General features: G+C 37.9%; 1 protein-coding gene across 1 annotated transcript; it reads right to left on the reverse strand.

Moving 5' to 3' along the window:
- Window positions 1–3487: 3487 nt before the first annotated feature.
- LOC113309541 lies at window positions 3488–7081 on the reverse strand. Its single transcript, XM_026557973.1, has 4 exons — window positions 6574–7081; window positions 6214–6290; window positions 4236–6125; window positions 3488–4040 (listed from the first exon to the last, which is right to left on the reverse strand). The coding sequence occupies exons 1-3, from the start codon at window positions 6631–6633 to the stop codon at window positions 5636–5638; spliced, it is 627 nt and encodes a 208-aa protein (XP_026413758.1). The 5' UTR covers window positions 6634–7081; the 3' UTR covers window positions 3488–4040; window positions 4236–5635.
- Window positions 7082–10088: the final 3007 nt, after the last annotated feature.

Below are 10088 nucleotides of genomic sequence, written 5' to 3' on the forward strand. Positions count from 1 at the left end.
TTCAAAATTCTCTCGATCAAGGCACATTACGCGGAGAAGATGACTTAGATATTTCATCTCAAGAACCAATCTAACATGATCAGCCATAACTTAGAGAAAAAAGAAAAGATACGAAAGCCTTAACAACGTTTCAAGTGATTAACCAAAATAAAAAATTTCATATATATATATATATATAATCCACATGACACGATAATCAAGGAATCATTTATTACACCAAAATAAAAATTTGTCTAAGACGATGAAGAAGGACCGGCCACAAGGGAACGACAGTAAGAAATATCCTCGTCCAAGTCTTGCATCATTAATTGAGCTTCCCCATACTGGGCAGTAGAGATGGTAAAGGCGCTACGCACCTCCGCTAAAACCTGATAAATTTCACGCATAACCTCCTCGGTAACACAGGCTTTTCGTGTCATGTCCAACGTTTCTGTATGCTCGTCATAAGCTTTCCGAGCCTTATCCAAAACTATTAGACGATGAGTCTGCAGCATACCAACCTCATCCTTCAAAATTAATTAACGTGTTAACTCCGCTTTCATATCAGTAGGATGAATAAGAGCAGATACATCACACAAAGTTAAAGCGCATCCGCGAAGGTTGGGACCCGCCTGTTGAGAAACGAAGGCATGAAAATCGGCTATTGCCTATTCAATATCCGACGCCATGATTAACACTTCCTGGAACAAGCGCTCAGCTTTGTTTCGAGCGGCTATAGCATCATCCAAAACACGTTGAACGGACATAGCGACACGTACGGATATCTGGGGACCTCGAACCATTGAATAAGTCTCATGCTGCTCGTCAAAACGCGCACGAGTAGCCGCCCTGTTTACCACTCTGATTTCACAGAGTATCTCTACTTCAGCCTTTACCAGTAGCAGACGAGTCAGTTCATGACCGTTTTCATAAGGAACAACTAGTATTGGCACCGAAGCCAAATCCAAAGCATAACCATGAAGACGACGAGCCATCCGCTGCAAATATAGCTATCAACCAGGAGATGAACAAACCACAAAACATATCAACGACAATCAAACTTATCCATCTCTATTTATAAAAGATAGAGAGAGAGAGGAGAAGATATAACAAGCAACATATTTAACACCATCCAACCATAATAATAACTGCAACCAAACCAAAATGTGCATCCCATGAAAGGAAAAACAAACCATAAAAACAATAATAAAATCCTCAAACCTTACCAACAGTTAAAAGAAATTGTTTCAACTTCACCAACAGACAGACAAATTGTTCCAGAAACCATCATTAAAAAATATCTAAAGCAACCAAATCGGCTTTCTTTCTAGTCAAGCGCCCATTGACCTCCTCAGCAGCAACTCGAGCGGCTTTCAACTCCTCCGTAGCACGGCTCACGTCCGCCATAAGCTGATCGTAAGCATCCTTCTTCGCATCCGCAACAACAAGCAGCCGTTGACACTCCTGCTCTAGCTCCTCAATCTCACGGGGCAGAGTGGTCCGCGCATTGTGGCTAGCCTTTGCTTAATCCAGCAACTCCTTGAGCCATTTGATAGGAAAACTGTAGCGCCCCCAAAGCTAGCAGCTGATTAATCCAAGAGATTAACTAAATAAAGAGGCACTAAGGATCTAGATCATTTACTTAACATTCAATTAAGAAATTTGCTACAAAGCTTAACCCAAAAACTAGCCCCGCTCAGAAATATATAAATAAGAATTCCTCTCAAATGATACATATACAATTTTCATTTGGTTTGAAAATAGATTATACAACGTAATAAACATAGCAGAAGACTCAACGTCACAAAGCTTCCACTGCGCAACCCTGATCTGTCTCTGAAACTGAAAGTGGGAATGGGTGAGCACATCACCCCTAAAAGGGGTGCCCCGTAGGAATAACAACTAGTTTTCAAGTAAACATTAATATGATTCGAAAACAATGCAGGTTATATCGAAAATCGACAATACACGGAAAGACAGTAAAACACAAAGTAGAAACTTCTTCATAGACATCCATAAATAACAGTAAACATCCATATATGAGATGTGTGTTGCCGCACATAAGGGAAGAATAATATTGATGCCAATTCCACACCGAATAGGTAGTACTGTGGTGTATCGCCCTAGCCATATAATACTGATATATATAAAGGAAGAATAATATTGCGGTGTATCGCCCTAGCCGTGTAATATTGCGGTGTATCGCCCTAGCCATAGAATACTGATATCGGCACACATCTCATACCACACAGAGCACACAAAGATATGCATGAATTTCACAACACCAAGATTGATTTGTAAAACAATAATGAATACGAGAGAGTTCGTTATCGATTCCCACCTCTTTTGATGACAAATCTCGCCTACCTCGAGATCCATGATCCACGGTTCATCCTTTGAATCGATCTTTGTTAATAAATATTAACTGTTAATCACACAAGCACTCTAAAGATTAGCCAAAAGGCTCATACAAGACTCATAACATAAACTCATACAATTGTCTAGTTATAAACTAAGTGAACTATCTAATGGTTCCAAATCTATTTATGGTTCTGCAGCTTTTCATTATCTATCTTTAATACACCTAAGGGTTTACTAATTCAATTAGGTTGGTTCTCTAGTCTATTAGACACGTCTTATGAATATCTACAACTTTGTAGAAGGAGCCGAAGACTAAATCAGACCGTACGGGTCTAATACATCAAAATAGGAAAACTAAACCTAAGCCCAAGTCCATCAACCATCCCATATGTCTAAGGTCAAGTCCACCAGAGTCAATTAACGGTCAAACGGTTCAACTAACAGTCAACGTCCAGTCAAAGGTCAAGTCCAAGGTAAATGGTCAAGGTCAAGTCAACTGAGCCAACTCAGGTTAGGATCTGTAGCTCAGTAAGTTACACCGATTCAACTCAGTCAGATAAACTGAGTCAGCTAAGCTGACTGAGATGACTAACATCCTAAATGCCTAAGCCAAACTTCTATTCTATTTCATATAACAAAACACAACACAAACTTATACCAAAAATGCATTTCTAGTTATACACAGTTCCATAAGCTACATCTCTAACTTCCATCTTCATTTCTAACAAGTCTTCAATCAAAAACATCAATATCTTCAGTTCCTCTCAATAGATTCATGCATTCTCTGCATAATGAACATTATCAGCAGGGCCCGTCTCTGACATCTCGACGACCTTGTGCCAAAGAACACTGAACGCCCTTCTACGCAATTCTTTTTTTCTACACATATAGTTATATGTTTTCCTAAAAATCTACTATACAGCGTTGAAATAAATCAGGAATTTTCCATCAAAAATGAAAACAAACAAATTTTAACAATTGTTTAAGAAGGAAAATTTGAGGACTAAGCTACGTTCATAAATAGATGGAAGCAGATAGCCCCATCCAATTCCTCTTCCATTTTAGGACCTGCGATTTTGTTTTCCCCGCTCTGAATACTTCTGGACATACCTAAATTTAAAACAAGAAAAAGGCTCAACAAGGAAACTCAAACAAAAAAGGTTGCTCCGATCTATTATTGTAGTTTAGTGAAGTCTATATGACGCGCCAACTATATGGACCGAGTATTAGTAAAGATATAAACTTCCACTGACCATGTATCTTAATAGAGGATTATGATGAGTCACATGATCCACTACCTAACATATATTTACAACGCACAACTAAAGAAATTGAGTGATTAGTTGTTAGTGAACACTCTCAATTCTCTGACATATTTTTCCCGCCCTGTGTGGTAGCACAAGGAGCACCGCCTCAGAACCGGGCCTGATTATCAGTTCTTCATGTTCTTCACCTGTGACTTGAACTTCACCCCCTTGAGATATAACTCTCAACTCATCTTCTACATTCTTCAACAGAGTCTAAATCCTCTTCATTCCTGGTAATTCAACTTACAACTTTAACTTCTCAGCTTCACAACAACAAAACAACCTTCATTCTTTTCATAATCAGTTCAATATCAACTCCACCAGTTATATGAGCTGCAGCTTCCTCTTAACCCTGTTACCCATTTCTTACACATCCAATTCGGGTCAGAGTTTCTGCAACATTCAGACGTTGACTGTAAGAGGAGAGTTATAGCTCAATGGCTTCAATCCAAGATCATGGCAGATCCTTTAGCATTGGATCTTGCTTGATCTGGAGTTTATGGAAAGCAAGAAATAGTCTGGTCTTCAAAAAAAAAAACGAGCCCAAACACTGAAACCACCCTCCAGCAAGAAAATTTCTCGGCTAACCTTTATTGCAGTGAGCCTCTCGCTGTCACCAGTAACCAGCTTTATGTGCAGAAGAGTCCGACTCCGTTCTGGAACCCACCGCCACCGAATATTAACAAGATCAATGATGATGGTGCCATGAATCCACCTTATTCTGCTGCTGCTGTGGCTAGAATAAATAGCAATGAAACTTGATTTATGTGGCAGTAACTCCCTTCTCCTCGATCAAGGCCTTCCTTTGGTTGCTGCAGAAGCTCGTGGTGTTTTATTGGCTATCCTCTTAGTTCAAATTTGAATAAGCCAAGTTATATCAATGAATCTGCTGACAGCCCTAAGCAACACCGTGGAGAAAGTACATGATATGTTAGAAAGACCAAATAACTTTTGGAGTTATCACATGTAAACCCTGGAAGGCCTGACAGAGCATAGGGGATATTTACATGGTCACACAAATGTACGTTAAAACTAAACCCAGCTAAAGATAAAGCTGGTAGGCACATCAAAAGGCTAAATGCTATTTTTACGGAAATAAAATAAAATAAAATGCTCAGAGTACCTTCCCATTTGTTTTTGACTCCATATTTTGCTTAAAGTAGAAATTTCTTTCAAATGTCTGCAATACATCTGATCTGGACCAAATTTCTATTGAGCAGACCGGTTATCAAATGAAATGACAAATTCAAATGTAAAATGGCTGGTGAAATATATGCTTCTTCCGTCTTTAATGTCAATTACTCAAACAAAATATGTACCTCATAACCCAGAAGATGCTTTGCTAATAAGCATGTGAATGATTAATCAACTAATCAAGCTGGTTTAAATCCATTACTGATTCTGCAGCCACCATGCCCTTTCACGCTGAATGATGGGCCTCAAATCACCGCCTTGTGCATCATCGTAAAGAATGGCTTTCAGTTCCTGCGGAAACTCTCGCGGGTTTATCTCCTCATTGTTTAACTGAAGTTTTGCAAGATAATCTGCAGCTCTATTCTGTCTTCTTTTAATGTCATAAACGGTAAAAGAAAACATATAGGAATTATCCAAGATTTCCTGAATGAGAGGATACATCAGTAGTTCAAAATCTTCCTCACTACATTCAGGAATATAACCTTTAGTACATATCTTGCAAACAATGCGGAATGTTGAATTATGGTATCTACCAGCACAGGTACAACGAAACCTTGATTCGGCAAGATCAGCAGCAAGATAAGAAGAACAACAAACCACGACTTTTTGACGAAGCCCATACTTTATCGCAAGCTCTAAACCTCTATTTATTCCTTGCAACTCATGATAAAATGCTGAAACTGGTTTTCCATGAGTATAAACTCCAGCAGAACCAACTAATGGCACACCAGAACGACTACGTACAACAACTCCATATCCTGCTTTTCTATTACTTCTAAAGAAACCATCTGTATTTATAATCGAAATCTCATTGTCATAAGACGAACTTCCACTGGCCTGTCTTTCATCATTACACCATGAATCAACCCACTTCTGTATACAGCCAGGTTATAAATAGAAAGACCCTTCCTGATCTTCATTTGTTTCTTGACATATTTACCATGATACACATTCCAGTCACATTCATCTTCTACCAATTTGTCATTGAGAATGTCTTCTATGGAGGAATTTAAACTTTTTTGAGTTCCTTCCTGGTCTTCAATTGTATCCATGGATGTTTGTTTCTGGTTAAGCACTTGATAGCGGTGTTTCACTTCAAAAAGTGATGGGAGGGAGTTATTTGTTTCATCGTCAGAGGAATCTACCGACATCCAATCATCCGAGTTCCGTTCCTTCGCTATCCAATCACGCCATCTACCCGCAGCACAACTACTACAATCACAGGAAAATTGATCTTCTTCTGAAAATGAATATTCATCATTGTCTTCAAAACATTCAGGTACCCTGGTGAATATGAATGCAGTGATATTATCATAATATTAAACATTCAACAACCATCCAAACAAAGAAACACTGATATAATCGATATTACCTTTGTTGCTCTTGATACTTATAAGCTCTCTGATTGGTTCGGTGCCTTGGATTCCTCATAATTTGAAGCGTTTTAACCTAATCAGTTGAAATAGAATGATCAAGAAGGTCACAAAAAATAGTACATTGAAATCAACCTCGAAGTTAGCCTCAAACACCAGATTTTTATCAGTTTTTGGTATAATAACATTGGTTCTAGACTAAATAATCTGCAAGCCTTGTGAAGGTGAGAGTGCTATTTCAATCCCTGATGAATCCTATTTTTATACCTGGTTCATACATTTATTAAGAAACAAATCTCTAATATTCTCGGCTCTTTTAAATGCAGCTTTAGATGAAATGCGCCTTAAATGAAACATACTCTAAATGGACGCGCTTTAAATGAAACGCGTTTTCGTTCATTCCGATACATCCCCTGCATCCGCTTCAATGCAGTGAACCAAGGCTGCTGGTGATTAACAAATTGATTAGGTGCACTATGTTGATGCGGACAAGTGGTGAAGAAGGCTTATACGAACTGGTGCGAATGTAAACATGAGGAGGATTTTTCTGGTACTTCATGCAAACAGGTTGTGGGCGATAGACAGCTGCTGGTACAAACTACAATGCCAGCAGCCTGAAATCTCTTCTAGCTCTCCTTACTGTTCCTTGTGCCTCTATAGCTTCTAAAATCTCTTCTAGCTCTTTTTCTTCAAACACGATCCTCTCTCCCATGGCTAACCGGCGATGCAGCGCCAAAATAACTGCGCCTGCCTCAGAAGTTCGAGTTAAGAATCCAATGGCGGAAGTGAGTTTAAAACTAAAACAGACTATTTCTCCCAGCTTATAATGCCTGAATCCTGTTTTACCGTACAAAGAATTTTGAGAAAATCGACTATTTCTTGTTGGAGTCTTGCAACAATAGAAGAAACGTCCGATGTATCAAACAATAAATATAAAGAACCGTATCAAACAACTCTACCACGAACAAATTGATGAGGGCAGAATCATAGGTTCAACAAACTGTCCTTAACACATTAGTTCGTGGGTATACTCTAAAATAATGCTAAACCCCAACGTGCGAAGATGTGTTCATGATAAGACTGCCCGATATAACTTGTATTAGCACAATACAAGTTACCCACTCTTAAACTCAGCAACGGGGATGGAAGTAAAACGTCGCACGAAAATAAAAGCAAGAAGATGAAGAAAAGTAGACCTATAAATGGTCGCTTGTGTGTTTTAAAAAATAATTTCAAGTAGACACGGACTTGGTGCTTGGCACGCGCATGGGCATGGGTTGAAACATGTATTTTTCGCTCCACGCGATCCACCCACATTGTTTTACAACATATCCATGAGAACATGGTAATATAGTGGAACACTTCTTTAGTTTTCCGCAATGTGGGACTAAAGGTTCCATTTCATTCACTTAAAAATGAGTGAGTATCCTTAGACCTTTAGGTCATGAGATCAAACCACACCAAGACCAAAAAATCATTTATTAAATAACTCATTTTTCCAACATTTTTCCCAGCTTATAACCGGCGGTGCTCTTTTTCTGTTTTTATTCATTTTGATTACGGTTGGTTTGGGTTGTGATGATGGTGATGAGGTGGTGGTGGTGTTATGATGAGAAGTTTCTTCTGTTATATAAAGAAGGTTGAGAAATCTGTAAGAGTGAGTAGGTGAGGAGGAGGAAGAAAATGAAGTTTGATCAACTAGAAAAAGACAACACAAATTAGTTTTAGTTAAAGAAATACAACGAAGATATCTTCCAAGTTGCAGAGCTCTCGGCACTGCTTTGCTCTCTAGAGAAAGAAGAAGGAGAAAGGGTAATGGATGGAGATCGGAGACTGAAAACGAAAGAAACCTATAATCCGTTTATTGGTTACTGAACCCGAGTCAACGATTTTAGGGGGAAAAAAAGTTCGGAAAAAAAAAAAAAAACTTCGAAAAGATGGCGGTACTGACTAGAGTCAAGGAAACCCTGTCTTTTGCGATTTCACATTATCAATGACTACGGTACACCTTAGTTTCCAAATGTGTCGTACTATAAAACCATCAAAGGCAGCGACATATATAAACAATCTTATTATAAGGGCGGCATGTTTTAGGGCGGCATTATAATAGGACAAAAAGGGTCATTACATGATCATTCAAGGTGTCCCTTATCAAAAGAAAATTGGAAATGACAAATTAACCCTCATTATTGATAACCTAGTTTAGTGATGATAATCAAGTTTAGTGTTAATGATTAATTTCACTTATATTAACTCAAAATCAAAACAAAATCAGATTTTTAGAGTTAAAAAAAAGTTTAGAGGAGAAGAAAAAGAAAAACTTTTGTGATATTTGTGAAACCCTAGATTTTGATTCACTCAACCAAAATGAGTGATTCCAGTGACCCGGTATACTTCTAAATTAGTTCACATTAGCTTTTTTTCGTTCAAAATTATCTAAAGTACGTAACAAAATCAAAACTTTTAAATTTTCAGAAGAACTTACGGTTGCAATTTTGCTCGTGACCAACCGTAACTCTTAGTTACGGTTCGTAAGTTATCGAATACCAACCGTAACTGGTTAAATTTGGGGAAGATCCAATTGTAAAACCAGTTACGGTTGGTAATTAAATTTGGACAACAACCGTAACTAAATTACGGTTGGTAACTAATGAATCGAGACCAACCGTAACTATCCTACGGTTGGTGTGTCAACTTAACTTTTGAACCGTAAATCATTATTTGATAAATTCTTAAGACACGGGATTATTTACGGTTGGTATGGGAGTAACAAACCGCAACTCAATTACGGTTGATAAATATGATGCAAATACAAACTGTAACTGAACATATTTCTCAAAACTAAGAACTTACGGTTGGTATTTGAGTTAAAACCAACCGTAACATCAACCCAATCTACAGTTACGGTTCGTATTTGAGTTATTACCAACCGTAACTCACATGCAACCAGAAATTTCAATTTCAATTTTCATACAAAACCCTAATTTTTGATACAAAATTAACTTAAATCCAACACGATAAACTAAACCCTAACTGGATTTTTCCAAACATTTTTCGAATCGTCGATTAATCGAAGACGATGAAATTTTCAGTTTTAATGGAGGTTACGGTTGATGGAGGAGAAGAGAAGATGAAGAAGATGATGAAAAAAACTGATTTGATTTTTTCTGATTCATTAGGTTTAAAAAAAAATTGATTTGATTTTGATTGATTTAAGGTGAAAAGGGTAATCTAGTCAATTTATATCCCCTTTAGGACATCCCCTAACCAACTAAAGGAACATTACTATCACAATGCCGTCCCTCTAATAAATCATGCCGCCCCTATAATAAGCTTGTTTATAAATGCTCATCATGAATAGGAACCTAACATTAAATGCAATCCAGAAGGTACCTGTTAGCAACTGCTCAAGACAAATTCTGATTACTATCAAACCAAATCCTTTTACTAATTTCAGAATCCAGCAGCAAACGCCGGACAGATTCAACATCCTGTTTACAAATATTGGGCAAGTGTTTTAATCTTTGTCCTGCAGGCAGATAGTAATACATTTCCCCCCAAAATGTAGTATTTTTGGAGGTAGGTTGGCTTTCCAGTATTATTTCCAAGGGAAACAGTTCTGGTTGAAACTTGTATATAAGCACTTTTTACAGTACAAAGGCCATTTTGGCTAGAACGCCATCTGAGTTTATCCTGAAACTCAATAGGCATTTTAATATCATGAATGAGCTTGATGGTCATCAACCAGGGATCTTGGCATGTCCGCATTCCAAGTTTTATCATCACTATTTATTAGCTGATCAACAGTCTTGCTATCTGCAGACACAAAGCCAGACTTAGAAGGATGCAGAAGATTTGGTATTCATTTGTCCGC

This window comes from Papaver somniferum, chromosome 9, assembly GCF_003573695.1.
Source record: "Papaver somniferum cultivar HN1 chromosome 9, ASM357369v1, whole genome shotgun sequence".
Classification (NCBI taxonomy): domain Eukaryota; kingdom Viridiplantae; phylum Streptophyta; class Magnoliopsida; order Ranunculales; family Papaveraceae; genus Papaver; species Papaver somniferum.